The following is a 15094-nucleotide window of genomic DNA, read 5'->3' as shown; positions in this document are numbered from 1 at the left end:
AAAAAAAAAAAAAAACGTTTTATGAACGTTAACAATGAGCTTAATGCTGACGTTAAACCAAAAGACACACACTGTACATTTGAACATTTGGCTACCAGAAAGGTGTTGTCCGGTTGACCCTTCATACAGACACACACACGCACACAAACGCACACAGACACACACAAACATGTGCGCACAACAATGATTTGAGAGAGAGAAGTGCGTTAAAAACAAAACATTTGAATCCCTACCTACTTCCTACACAGACTGTAGAAGTGTGAATTAATCCAGATATTAGTGCTGATCTGACCCAAGAAAATAAATCCCCAACACACACACGTTGTGTTTGCACTGAAGTAGGAGATGTGGCAATAACACAAGCTGTACATTTATCACGCCACTGTTTACTATTTTGCCAATATCCACATCTGCTGTTTAGCTAATGCATGTGTGTGTGTATGTGTGTGTGTGTGTGTGTGTGTGTGTGTGTGTGTGTGTGTGTGTGTGTGTGTGTGTGTGTGTGTGTGTGTGTGTGTGTGTGTGTGTGTGTGTGTAGTTAAATATGGCACGCTTTGGCATCTGTTCTCCGTTTTCTTCAAACAGATGTAAATTAAGCTGCAGTTTTGTGGACTTGGTTCAAATGTGCTTTATGTTGGAGAAACTATAAAGGGCATAAATGATACTAAATCGCCAACATGCACATCATTAATGAAGTGTATGTCTTCGCCCTTCAAGTCATGCCACATGGGTAATGGAGGAATACACGTCCACATTATGTATATTATCCCCCTTGATGAGCCCACTGGCAACATGTTGTGGTTTTGCACCAGGATTTCAGTTAGTGTGTTCATTGAGACGTTTCCCTTTGTGGTTTGTGGGTTTCAAAATAAAAGCGTAGGGTTAGGTCTTTCGGTTTACTTCAATCAAAAATACATTTCGTCGTGGCAAACATTCAGCGTTCCTCAACAACTGCATATAAATACAATGCTGTAATTCATGATTTCAGGGTTATACATTTTTCTGAACAAGCTTTACGCCTCCTTCCTCGCGGCCGCTTGCGCTCACGCGAGTGCGCGTACGTGCACGTGCGTGTGCACGCACGTGCGTGTCGTGCGCATGCGCCCGGCACGCGGAGCTGAAACATGTGCTGAGCAACACAGATCGCCCAGGGCGGTCTGTCACTCAGACAGACATCCACTCAGACAGACGGTCACTCAGACAAGACAGTCCGTCAGCCCCCGTCGGGCTCCGCGTGTCGGGCTATTCTGGCCGTCTCCCGTCCGCCTCCTCCTCCTCCTCCTCCTCCTCCTCCTGCTGCGTCGGCAGACCAGAGGATCGTGGACGGCAGGAGCATGACATCATGGAAAGGACGAGTTCTGAGGGGTGATATCATTTTATATCACCGCATCGCTCCACATACCCTCATAAGCACATCGGCGACACCCCCGCACATGCACACACACACACTGACATTCACAAAGATAGGTGTGAACTTACAAGCACCCCCCCCCCCCCCCCCCTCCTATTACACACATAAACTGGCACATTAAATAGTCAGAGTCTATTCAATGCCTGTGATGAGCCGCCGGGAGAGCCAGACAGACCCGCTGCCAGGCAGGCGGTGTCTGTGTGTGTCTGCGTCCGTGTGTGTGTGTGTCTGTCTGTGTGTGTGTGTGTGTCTGCATCCGTGTGATTGTGTGTGTGTCCGTGTGTGTGTGTGTGTGTCTGCAAATGTGTGTGTGTGTGTGTGTGTGTGTGTGTGTGTCCGTGCGTGTGTGTGTGTGTGTGTGTCTGCATGCGTGCCTGTGTGTGTGTGTGTGTGTGTGTGTGTGTGTGTGTGTGTGCAGGCCACCCGATACGACCTGCAGGGCGGCGGGCCACCGGATCTCCTCTGGGTGCCGTCTACAGAGCGTGATGCTTGGTTGTCGTCCAGGCAACAGTTCAGGGACCTCCAGGGCCCGGGATCACGGGGCCCCGGCCGCTCATTCCACAGCACATCAATCACAGGGTCATGTCGCAGCGGTCGTCGTCTGCGGTGACGCCAGGAGCTCACACGTAGAGCTGGAGCACGTAGAGTCGGTAGAGGCCAGCAGAGAGCTGGAGCACGTAGAGTCAGTAGAGGGCTAAGCGTAGAGCTACAGCACGTAGAGTCGATAGAGGGCTAAGCGTAGAGCTACGGCACGTAGAGGCCAGCATAGAGCTGGAGCATGTAGAGTCGATAGAGGGCTAAGCGTAGAGCTACAGCACATAGAGGCCAGCATAGAGCTGGAGCACATAGAGTCGGTAGAGGTCTGAGCCTAGAGCTACAGCACGTAGAGTCGGTAGAGGTCTAAGCCTAGAGCTACAGCACATAGAGTCGGTAGAGGTCTAAGCCTAGAGCTACAGCACGTAGAGTCGGTAGAGGTCTAAGCCTAGAGCTACAGCACGTAGAGTCGGTAGAGGTCTAAGCCTAGAGCTACAGCATGTAGAGTCGGTAGAGGTCTAAGCATAGAGCTAGAGCAGGTCGGTAGAGGTCTAAGCCTAGAGCTACAGCACGTAGAGTCGGTAGAGGTCTAAGCCTAGAGCTACAGCACGTAGAGTCGGTAGAGGCCAGCATAGAGCTAGAGCAGGTCGGTAGAGTCTGGGTTTGAATGCAGACCGTGTGGCAAGGCGTAACGTACCATGAGCACAGAAATGCACTGTTTTCTGTTTGTTAAGCAGTTTTGGGGGGCGGGTAAAGAGTCACTGTCGTTGGAAGAACCCGCGCTTCATTTTTTCTATGGCAGCGTTTTGCGGACACAGCGGTTTTAGGAGCCGCTGAGGTTCATTGCCAGAGCACTGTTCAGGAACACCGAGTCAAACGGGAACCCGAACCCCCGGCCGCCGCAGTGCTGGGGTTACAGCCCGTAATAAACTCTTACTCCACTGCAGGCCAGACAACTAGTTAGTTATTTATAGGGCGCGGAGGCTCGTATAATTGCGTGATTTCTGTTTTTATTTGAAATCGGATACAGCGTCAAAGTGAAGCAATTGGCCGAATATAAGAGGGAACTTTGAGGCTGTTGAAACGGGAACCACAGAGATATTCTATCAGGCCCAAGTCCCAACACATTAACCGCTATTTTTACCAGTATATCTTGTGATAAAATAATTATACTACAGCCACGATATATAATAGAGGTATTTATGAGGGGGGAAAAAAATAAACATAATCCAAAAAAGACATTAAATCCATCCCATATTGAGTCCAAAGAAAGTTCACTCACCCGTAAAGGATCGCCAGCGATTCCCACGAATTACGACGTCTTTAGCCACCATATGTGCATTATTGCAACATCAGCCACCGGGATATATCGGTGTTGTGTTTTCATTCAACGCATTACGATTTATATCCTTGATCCCACATGAATCCAGAGCATTCCCCTTTATGAGTCAGTGTCTGAAACGTAAAAAAAAAAGAAACACGAAACACGGCAACCCAATTTATTATCTCTACTTAGCGCGGAACACTCTTCATCCCCCCCTCTCAGCGTCCTTTGATGGCCGTCCAGTCCCTGCTGGTCTCCTCTCACAGAACCCAGAACTCGGGGAAATCCTTTGACCGCTGGCCGGGACGTCCTGCTTACTCTCAAACGCGACCATATACACGCCGTCACTGCTGCTGCTGCTGCGGCTGCACGGGCCTTCCCCCTGTTGTTACTTTGCCTTTTCTTTCTCTTTTTTTTTTTCATTGTCTTGTAACAACTGCCGGGGGCAGATGAGTTTCCTCCCGGTGATGTTGTATGTTTAGATTCTCCAGAGGCCCTTCAGAGCTCCTCTCCCGTACACAAACGTTTCAGAAACAGGCCAGTTTGCGATAAAGTAAAGTTAAAGTTGTGTATTTTGTGATATGCTCTCAGCTGGGTTTATTTATTGAATACTCTTCAGCGATGGGTCTGGAGAGGCAGACTGAGTTCAGATCTAATGGGGTTTCTTCGAGGTTGTGAAAAGTGTGCACAGAGAACACGAGGTCTTGGTTTCAGAGGGTCGTTTTGATAAAACACAACAGACTATTTGAGGGAAAACAAATGTATATCTCTCAGGAGGAATATGGAAGATGTGTCTTAATAATACAGTTTGTATCAGGGGATGCGCTCTTTAAATGTGGAGGTTAAAGTGGAGCTCAAAACTAAATCCCAGTAATCACCACAGCACCCCATCCTGGTGAAAGATCTCCATCTCTGTTTATCACAATGAATCCTTCTGATTGGCCGGCATTGGGACCTTGTATCAGTGCTACCAGTGGGGTTTGATGTATGGTTACGTTATAAGACAAACAGAGTCTGTGTTTGACAGGGTGTACATTGGCTATATTTTGACTGGGGCTTAGCTTTAAAATGAAAGCGGTTTCTACAAAGCACCCACTTCAAAGCCGAGCCGTATGTTTCTCGGCCTGTCAGGGATCTGATATCTAATCTCCACCATGTGCAAACTGCACAACTATGTACAAAAACGATCTACCACTGTGTACAACCAGGCTCAAACACACACCTATCGCCACCAAGAATGTGTGTCACAATGTGTCACTCTGTGCTCCTGTACACACTGTAGTACTGCTGCTTAACAGGGTAACGTATCCAAAGGTTCAACAGGTTAACGGGTACCTAGTAGCCATACCTTAAGGTATGTCAATGATGTAAAAGAGTGTTGGTCTATGGGCGTGATAAGACGACGCAGCCCTCCCAGGTGTAAGTGATTGTAGAGACATAGTTTGTTTTGTCGAACACAGTTCAATGGCACTTCAATCTGTAATTAGCAATAGGATGGGCTGGTGGCCAGGTGTGTCAATTCCACTTCCAGAGGAAGAGCAGGGTGTGCCCAAGACGCCTGGAGGGGGCCGGGGAGAGGGGGGGAGGGGGGGGGGCAATACACAGAGAGGGGGCTGCAACACACAGGGTGTTCATCAGTACATCAGTGCCGACGGATGTTGTGTTGACGTTTGGGGGAGATGCCTGGAGGAAGCGATGGCTGATCGACTCACCGCTCTGAGTGATTGAGGAGTTGACTCAGCGGTCCATATCACATTGGTGTGTGTGTGTGTGTGTGTGTGTGTGTGTGTGTGTGTGTCACTCCAGCTGGTCTGTCGGGGAGTGGGGGGCGTGCAGCCGGAGCTGTGGGGGAGGAGATCAGACGCGGCAGGTCCAGTGCGTCCAGAGGACCAGCCACAGCAACGTGGACGCCCTGGGGGACCCCCAGTGTGCGCAGCCCTCCCCGGGCCGGAGGCAGGCCTGCAACGCACACAGCTGCCCCCCCGTCTGGAGCCCCGGCCCCTGGTCACAGGTGAGCGTTTGTGCTAGCATGTGTGTTAGCATGTGTGTGTTAGCGTGTGTGTGTTAGCATTTGTGTTAGCATGTGTGCTAGCCTCGACATTTGACGACGAGGCTCCAATCTCAGCTGGTAAAAACAGAAAGACGCTTTAAAACAATCATCTTTAATTTTGAAAATAAAGTTATAAAAATAAAAAAAATGATCATCTTTCTTTTGTGGATAAAGGTTTTTTTTGTCCTCCATAAGCTGAATTTTCTCTTCAAAACAAATTAAAGCATTTAAAAGTGAGTGAATAAGACCAGGATAATGGATTGTATCATTTTTCATATTTTTTTAACCTTGTCCATGATGGCTTTAACATATTTTTACCAAAATGTTCTCAATGGCTTTAAGTGACAAATGGGCCCATTGAGATTTCCCATGCTTCCCCCTCAGACCAGTTCATAGGCAGTGCATTATGTCTGTACGCATCATTATTAAAACATTGCATGTGTTTTGTTTGAAAAGGTAAAAAAAAAAAAGAGATTTGAATCCACTTCAAGTTGATCAAGTGTACCTTTGAAGGCCTCAAACTACACTCAGATGGTTCCATTCGCACAGTGCCATTCATTCATGCTGTATTCAGTCTAACCCTTCCAAAGCTTAGATTTGGAAATGATTAAGCCTGTGTCTTGATGTCAGATAAGAATGATCATTAAGTCTCCAGGGAACCTTAAATTACATTTCAAGAAGAAAAGAGTAAAGAAAAGCCAAACCGAAGGCAAACTATTAAAAAGAAAATCTATTGAATAGATGACAGCTATTTGACTGTAGACATATTTTTCTCTCTGTGACCCATAAGTCCTGATGCTTACTTCGGCTTCAGAAACCCTGATGCCATATGATATGAAATATCTAGGAATCGCACATGGTCGAGCTGTATCCATGAAACATAACATATATCAAATACACAATCGCAATAACACAATCGACGGACCAAAAATGTACAACAACCAAACAAAGAAGTCAAATAACGGTACTTTGAACATGTCGTACACACAAAAAACATAGTGTTTGCACTGTGAAAGAGGAAAAGAAATGTCTGACACAAATCACACCATCAAGGGCACAGAAACCGGAGTCGCTCACAGCACAAAATGCACAAGGTGTTCAGCAAGGCAAAAGCAGTGAGCGAACAGCTTCAGTTCCCATGGATATCAATGGCAAAGGACCCCACCCACGAGGTGTTAAGAAGCACTAGGTGTCACCGCCCCGCCGGCCACAGCTCACCTCACGCTCACCGACCCGCACGTTGTCGCCATCTCGTATCCGCAGTGCTCCCGCTTGTGCGGCAAAGGCCTGAGGAAGAGGACAGTGCTGTGCACCAGCACCGCCCCCCTCCAGGGCCGGTCCCACGCACGCACCCTGCCGGACAGCTCCTGTGCGGGCGTGCACAAGCCCAGTGGCCAGGAGAGCTGCTTCGTCAAGCGCTGCCCCAAGCAGCGCAAGGTGCAGTGGTTCGTCTCCACCTGGCAAGAGGTAATCTATTCACTCATTATTACACGGCACTTCTCAAGGCTGTGGGAACGCGCCGTTCAGTGGCGTGGGCCCTCCCGACTCGCGGTGGTTAATTATTTTTCAATAATGACCGTTGCTAAGCATATAATGACCGCTGTCAAGGAAAGTGGATTTTTTTTTAAGTTTTTCGTACCACTCCGCAAGTAGTCCGATAACTTACCAACCCCAGCGTACTCGGTTGCTAAGCGAAATCAATGTCTTTGTCTGACTTTTTCTCTGCTGATCAACACTACGAATGCTGGTAACAAATAAGACACACCGTGTGAAGTTATTTTTTCGTTTTGGCAAGTAGCCGTGTAGTAAGCAGAATAATGTATAGAACGTCACCGGTCATTATCGGGAAATAAGCCCCTTCAGGGCAAAGCAAGTCGCCCTGTCTGGGCTTATTTCCCGATAATGACCGGCGTTCTATACATTATCCCTTACGTAATTTATTCCTCTCTCACTCTCTTTGGAATCTCACCTTCTGCAACCTTAATAACCTTTAAAACTGCATTCTCTCTTGAATCTCACCTACTGCACCTTTAATTACCTTTAAAACTGCACTCTCCCTGGAATCTAACCTAGAGCACCTTTAATTCCATTGCACTCAGCGAGCGCAACAGAATTAAAGGTGCAGTAGGTGAGATTCCAGAGTTTAAAGAGAGAGTGAGCAATGAGCGGAAGAGAGCAAAAGTTTGTGTGTTGTGTTCCAGATGCCTCGGACACCAGCCTTCCGAGTTGCTTTTGTGATGTAATTTCCTGTACTTTCCAGCGCTTATAGCGTTCCCGTTCGTCTTTGTGATCGTATCATGTCATTGGCTAGTCATTGTTATTGTTAGCTACATTAGCCTCTTTAGCAAACCAGCTCGAAAACCAACAACACAACTTTACATTGTATTGCACGCACAGCAAGACCGTGCAATGCATAAATTGGTGGCCGGAATAAAGTAGCAATGTAATCAAGTGTGTAAGAGCATTTCAAATCAACATTAAAATGACCAACGTGGTACAAATACAAATAAAATAAATCTCTTCACGGCACAGCAATTTTTGTTGAGAGCGTCATCACTGAGCTCCGTCTACTCTCAGAATTCCAAGGGGGCCAACCAAAAGGGGGTGTCCCTCCGAGAAATGCCGCAAGAAAGCTGGGAGATTTCCCCACTTGGAACTCGGAAGACGTCCTAGCCATCTGGAACACACTATTAACACCAAAAAGACGCTCTCTGATTTTACTCACTAAAGGCTGACTTCTAACTAATTACACTCAAATATTCAATCTTAAATCTTGCCTACATCACCTTTAAAGGCCTCACTCCAATATGAGGTATTTTGCTCTGTAAATGTATTTGGTTGTATCTCATCAACTCATTATCCCTACATCTTTACCTTTCTGCCTCCTCATGTCTTACCCCCCCCTTTCCTTTACCTCTGGTCTCACTCTGGACTCATCCACCCCCTGCTAGTGTTCTGTAACGTGTGGCCGTGGCTCCCAGACGCGATTCATCAAGTGTGCCGAGAAGGTATGAAAAAACAAATTACATTGCAGTTATTTTGATTGAAAGTTGTATTTTTCCACTCTGAGCTGCACATGTGATGAAAGTTTTTGATAAATTTTCATCTTTGTTTATTTTGGCCAAAACGCACGTTTTCCAATTAGCAGCCTCTAGTGGCTTGAGTTGTTCCTAAAAGTATAGCTATTCAAGGAGGGGGGGGGGGCAAAAGAGAAAAATTCTCTGTACATCGGGCGCACCGGTGGCTGGGCAGAGTGTGTACCATTAAGGCCCAGTCCTTACCGCAGCGACCCGGGCTTGAATCCTGCCCGTGGTCCTTTGCTGCATGGCCTCCCCTCTATCTCCCATGCCTTCCAGTCTACCTCACTCTATAACAAAGCACAAGAAATGCAAAAAATAAATCTTTAAAAATGTCGAAAAAAATCTCTGTACGTGTCGCTGCGGATGGGCGCGTTTTATCCTTGAGAACCTTCCCTAGTTCAGAGAGTTCATTTTATGGCGCCCACAGCTGCGGTGCAAAAGAGGGCCACGGCGCAGGTTAAACTCTGTAACCCGTCCGTCCCGTCCCGCAATGGCGTCATGTCCGTCTGTGTTCCCCTCGACTCCCAGGACGCCGCGGGCAAGTACCGCGAGCTGGCCGCCAAGAAGTGCCACCACGTGCCCAAGCCGTCGGTGGCGCTGCAGAGGCCCTGCGTCCTGGCCGACTGCCCCCACGCCCGGACCACCCCGCCGGGCCACTACCCCTGGAGCCCGCGGCAGCGCCTCCACCCTCCGCCTCCCCCTCCGCCCCCGGCCCAGCCGCTGCCGCCTCCGCCTGCCACCGACTGGTACTCCTCGCCTTGGGCTCAGGTCAGACCCCCCCCCCCCCCCCCCACCGGCTTGTTAATAGTCCTGCTCTATTACGTGTTAGTATGTTCCTGTATATATAGAGCCCAGACTAGAGCCCAGACTGTATATATACAGCCCAGACTAGAGCCCAGACTGTATATATAGAGCCCAGACTAGAGCCCAGACTGTATATATAGAGCCCAGACTAGCTCAAAAAAGGCTATTAGGCAGTAGCCAAGTCAGGCGGCGATTGTGTTGGCTCAGCTACAAGACATTGCACTCGCAGTAAATGGACTACTTAGGGAGACGTGTATATTTGGGATTTGAATTTACAACCTTTTTTGCAGTCCTCTTGTCATTCGATTGGAATTCAGGCTAAATGGATATTGCCACTTTGATTGGTTAGGGCTACAAGTCCTCTGACTACATCAAACCCTGAATAGAAGCAAGAAGCCATGAAATCGGGGTTTTCCCATAATGACTAGAAAATGAAACCTGATAACGGTGAACAAAGCAAACTGAAATCCTTTCCCTTGGTTCCCTGCAGTGTACGGTGTCGTGTGGCGGAGGTGTCCAGACCAGAGCGGTCCAGTGCCTGGCCCAGGGGAAGCCTGCCTCCGGGTGTCCGCCCCACACCAAGCCCAGCATCTCCCAGGCCTGCAACACCAGCTTCTGTCCCCAGCCTGAGAAGAAAGGTAAAGCGTCAGCCTTTAGTACCGTCGCATCAGGACACCTTTTTATTAAAGGGATACTCCTGGGTTAGCCAACAACACAATAAGACTGTAGTTTAGTCCTTAAACATGTATATAATGTAAAATGACACTGTAAAAACATATTTATACAGTGGCCATTCCACATGGCGTTGATTTGAAACCTTTACAGACACTTTTTTAGTATACTACTGCTAGCCGAGGTTGTGTTGGCCAATTACAGGCTTACAGATTTAAATTTGCCTGCCATCTTTATTAATCTCAAGTTTGACTTGTGAGAATACTGTTTTAGATGTTGACTCAAAACGTTTAAAATGCAAATCGCACTTACGCTCTGCATTCCGTGATTGGCCCGGTGAAGTAACCTCATGTTCTCCGTCTTCCCCCATCACCCGCCCACCCCCCCCCCACCCCTCCATCCCCGCCCTGCAGACCTGGGGTGCAAGGACCACTTCAGCTGGTGCCACCTGGTTCCCCAGCACGGCGTGTGCAGCCACAAGTTCTACGGCAAGCAGTGCTGCAAATCCTGTTCCCATTCAAACCTATAGGCTAAGAAGAGGATCACCACCCAGACACACACAGACAGACCCAGAGACTGATAGACTTCACAAAGAGAATGCGATCCAGGCCCATGCTTGGGTCACCTTTGGTTTACTTTCGTAAGGGCGTGTGGCCGGCCCTGACCATCTGAAGACATTTCAACGGAAGCGGAGAAGAGCTTACAGCGCACTTTCTTCTCCTTGCGATGCCGGACATCTGGATACAAGAACTTGAAGCTGACAGCACAAAGGAGGAATGTGTTGGGGCAACCGAAATAAAGGGGAGACTAAGAAAGGGACGACTGAACAGTGGGGAGGGGGGAGAAAGATTGTTCTAATTAAAAAATCGTTTGAGTGATTACATGTAAAACGACTAAATCGCACCCCCTGTTTATAGTGTTTCAGAGAACAAGATCTATACCACCCGAGAATGCCAAACCTTCTGTCATTGGTCCAAAGAGAGCCGTTGCCAACTTAAAGAACTGGGCTTAATTTCCTTAAAGGAAGTGATAAAACAGGCTTTTCCCAGTGCAGAGAGATCATAACCTCAGACAATAGGGTGAATCCCAGAACTGGGCCCTAGAAGAAATCCAAGGCTTGCTCAAGGAAGAAGAGGCTCACGTTTTGATTCAGTAGGGTTATTTAAAAATGCCCCCCATCAGATAGTACTGTACAAAAACTTTCAGCATTGGCCTCAGGTGAGCGGATGTATGTTGATGTTCATCACTTGTTGTTGTTACATGTAAAGAAGTATTACATACATGAGGAAATGGAGGGGTTTGGTGGACTGAAGCCTCTCAACACAATGGTGCTATCGTGTAGTAATGTCTAAGCGTGTGCAATTCTGACGTTAACTGCCAAGACTCCGACTTTCGGAAAGGACTTCCTGGACGAACCATGTACAGCGTTACTTGTTTTTATTATTTATTGGCGTAACAGTACAGTACTGCAGGAAAACCGAATTTGTAAGCGGTAAGGATGTGTCGTGTCAGTTTGTTAATTGTATCATACCCCCCCTCCCTAATTACCCTTTGTCATTAATTGTATCGCATACTGCAAGGTTCTGCGTAAACCTGCACTTTTTTCTTTTTTTTTTACATTTTACATTTTATGTTCCGAGGGATCTTTTTTTTTTCATATTGATTGACCCATTAAAGAATCCTGTTTTAATAGATTCATTGTGGATGTCGACAAGTGATGGACAGTCTGTGCTTTCTTTGTTTTAACCTTTGACTCCTGATCATGTGGAAACTCATAATCCCACCATGAGCAGGACAGCAAAGTTGCTCATGAAAGCACTGAAATGTAGCGTCTACAGTGGCTTACAGGGCGAGTCGATTTACACAAGCATGCAATTGAAAAATCACAATAAACAAACGCACGTCCCTCCTCTTAGCAACTCTTACACAGGTTCCTGTTCACCTCGGTGGTTCTGACCCTCACCCAATGTTACCATCAAACCCACCCCAGGTTCCTCTTTAAAACATATGAACCAACACTAACAACCTCAGATTTGATGGTTGAAAAGTGCCCTTGTTCGCCTCGAGCAGGACTTCCTGCCGCCCAGAAACAGGACAGCTTTTGTGCATTGTTCTAACGGAGAACAGTGGAGGTCTCCAAACCAAACGTAAGACGGCTAGACAGACGGTGAAACTTCAGTGAGTCACAGAGAACATGGTTGATTCTGGTTGTCTTGTTTATGCCAAAGAAGACAACCAAAATCAATGTTTTTTTTCTTTGGATAACAAAAATGAAGAACATACACCTTCCTTGTTCTTATCTCCAAAGGAGATGTTGACTACATTTGTTATCATAAATCTTGGTCTGCAAAATCCTCTCTGTTTTTTTCCCTGTCCCTCCACTTCAAAGCCATGACCCAAAACAAAGCTTCCTCCAATGCCTGAGGTGCATAAAACCCACAACAAAAGCTGGATAATCCTCTGAATCACCCATCCTGGCGAGGGCAACCCTGAGCATATCTGGGCTTCGAGAGTGGGAGCATTGTTGCAAGTCAGCACCCTGGCTGTCTGACACTCGTGGCAGAGTATAGCAAGTTAGCCCTGTCAACACCTATGACATGAGGGTGTCTGGACTCTCCATTTAAAGCCCCTGACCAGGGCTGAGCAGATGCCCATGGCACCGTCCTCTGCTCTCTTCTTCTTCTCTGGATCAAAGCCCATCCTCCTGGGGGAGGGTGGGGGGCATAGGGAGAAGGGAGGGCCAGAAGGAAGGGTAGATGATAGAGGAGGAAGGAGGGTGGACCGTCTTGAGTGCTACTCACGGTGCTGTCATGGAAAAGAAATGTGAAGAGAGGGGAGCGTACGAGGGGTGAGGTGGAAGACAAGAAGGGTCTTTCCTCCCTGCCGTCACTCCGCGAGCTCACACAGATTTATGACCGGTCAGCTGTGGGCACCGCGTTACTGTGTGTGTGTGTGTGTGTGTGTGGTGGTGGGGGGGGGGGGGGGGGTGGGGGCGGTGTTTAGGGCTGTGTGTGTGTGTTTCAGCTGTGGGTACTGAGTCAGTGTGTGTGCGTGTGTTCATTGATTTCCAAAGCAGACTTTTGCCTGGGAACAAAAACACACCCTTACCCTGGCCTATGTTCACTAAGTGATGCAGTGCACACACACACACACACACGCGCGCGCGTGCACACGCACACACACACACACACACACACAGATATATGGAACCAATATCCTTAATTAGGTTAATTAGAAAAGTGCCCACAATAAATTCAGATGACACAGATACACCCCCCCATGTATTTGTGTGTGTGCTCGTGTGTGTGTGTGTGTGTGTGTGTGTGTGTGTGTGTGTGTGTGTGTGTGTTCCTTTAACCCAAACAGCAGTGACATTTGGAATGCACTTTCATCAGCTGCTTTGCACACCAGTTAACAGAAAACTTTTCCCACAAAGAGAAGACGGGAACACAACCAAGGGGAAGAGGGGAGGAACGGAGGGGAGACACTTCCATTTTGAGGACATTGTAACAATCAAGTCGATTGTAACATCCTCGCCTGCACAGGGAATGTGTTCTTCCGTTCAGTTTCATATCCTACCAGAAAAAGGCCTGTTTTTATTAAAGGAGATTAAACACAAACGGGACAATATAGGCTTTGCATTGTCACAGCGGAAGGCCCCACGCAAGAGCAACAGGCACGATCAATCAAATGAAGAAGTCAGAGCGAAACACAAAGACAACACAAAGAGACCTTTTCTACCGTCAACTATTTTATCTTTGACTGCATCTCAAATTCAAACTACATAATTATCTGTCTGCCTGGCAGCTATACTCTGAAGATCTGCTCTGGAAGGGTACAGAGCGAAGGCTATTAGGTTTCTCTCAGGAACAGCCTACAGCCATTCCAGCACCTTTCAGCTCTTCTTTCTTCTTCTTCTTCTTCTTCTTCTTCTTCTTTTCCTCCTCCGTCAAAAAAACCTTGCATGCCGTCTGCGGGTCACCACTGTTTGAGCGTCCATCAGGAGGAGCACCACGTCATGATTTTGAGACGCAAGCTGCAACTGTCACACGTCTCCGTGAAACTTTCCCACGTGAAACTGGAACTAATCAGCTGTGGGGGGAAAAAAACAGCAGAGAAAACAAACGAACGTGAGGTGAAGTTTAGGAGCCTGAGTCAAACGGAGTGACAACCAGCGGCCCAATCCAGGCAGCTCAGTCTGAATGATCAGATGAGTCAAATTAATGGGTAGGCTACTACATCGTCTGCTTGTCTGATTCATCACCAATATGTGTTTGATTTAGGATTTGATTTAGGATTTAGAAGGTTACATTTTAATGTGATCTAAGCCAGTAGATGCCTTGCTCATGTTTTCCACCAAAGTTATTTCAAAAACACAGAAAGGTAATGTGTAGGTACACGTTTTGGTATATTTGGAGAGATGGTGCGGGGGGAGGCGAGGGAGGGCGGGAGACGAGGGATAGACCTGTTTTCGGTCCAACAGCACTATCTAATGTCAAAACACGGACATTACAATGAACCAAGAAAAAAGAACCACCATCCATAGACTTTTGAACTCTGTCTGTAGGCTACGGTACGTGGACGTTCTTATTGGAGATATATAAATCATATTAAAGAGCGGGTTTTGACGTGGTAATGTGTTTTATATGAACATATGAACTCAACATAGTATTCAATGCCATTGTATTAACCTACTCATGCTGAAATAAGACCTTGATTTAGAGAAAACAGGAGCGAAATGCTGTGATTTTGCCTGTCCCCTCCAGACAGTTTGTGAACGGTCCACTCTGCTTTCCGTGACATCAGGACAAGGAGACACCGGTGGCGAGGTGCGTGCGGACATGTAGAGCATACTATGGGAAGCGGTGGACGAGGCGTCCGAGTGGGCCAATATACAACAACGGTACTAAAGAGGTGTGACAAAGCTGCCATAGGTCATCATGATATGCCCCCCTTTTTCAAGGAACTGACTTGCCACGTCGTATTCTTTTACCTTTTTTCATACTTTGAATTCCAGCTGAAAAAAGGAGATCACTTCGACTTTAAATATGTACAGAATAGCAACCGAAGGAGTTGGACATGGCAAAAGTCGTGTTCCCTGACCGGGAATCGAACCCGGGCCGCGGCGGTGAGAGCGCCGAATCCTAACCACTAGACCACCAGGGAAACTGATTCCATTTTACTTGAGCAAGTAAAAGAACGTTTCTCAGAAATTACAT

At 47.4% G+C, this 15094-nt stretch overlaps 1 protein-coding gene and 1 non-coding gene across 2 annotated transcripts in view; one reads left to right on the top strand and one right to left on the bottom strand.

The window, feature by feature from the left end:
- adamts16 (ADAM metallopeptidase with thrombospondin type 1 motif, 16) overlaps positions 1-11563 on the top strand; it is a gene marked incomplete at its 5' end in the record, with an annotated part of 50650 nt that extends 39087 nt beyond the window's left edge. The window contains 6 exons of the mRNA XM_084471874.1: positions 5076-5280; positions 6583-6786; positions 8271-8327; positions 8928-9167; positions 9694-9841; positions 10289-11563. Coding sequence (XP_084328000.1) covers positions 5076-5280; positions 6583-6786; positions 8271-8327; positions 8928-9167; positions 9694-9841; positions 10289-10404 — 970 coding nt within the window. The 3' untranslated portion in view covers positions 10405-11563. The remainder of the gene's footprint in view (positions 1-5075; positions 5281-6582; positions 6787-8270; positions 8328-8927; positions 9168-9693; positions 9842-10288) is intronic.
- A 3406-nt stretch (positions 11564-14969) lies between these two features.
- Positions 14970-15041, bottom strand: AC3HAE_022467 (transfer RNA glutamic acid (anticodon CUC)). The gene has a single exon. It is a non-coding gene; the product is annotated as a tRNA-Glu (tRNA).
- Between the last annotated feature and the right edge of the window lie 53 nt (positions 15042-15094).

This window comes from Micromesistius poutassou (assembly GCF_964030765.1).
Source record: "Micromesistius poutassou genome assembly, chromosome: 8".
NCBI classification, from domain to species: domain Eukaryota; kingdom Metazoa; phylum Chordata; class Actinopteri; order Gadiformes; family Gadidae; genus Micromesistius; species Micromesistius poutassou.
This window is presented reverse-complemented; position numbering and strand designations above follow the sequence as displayed.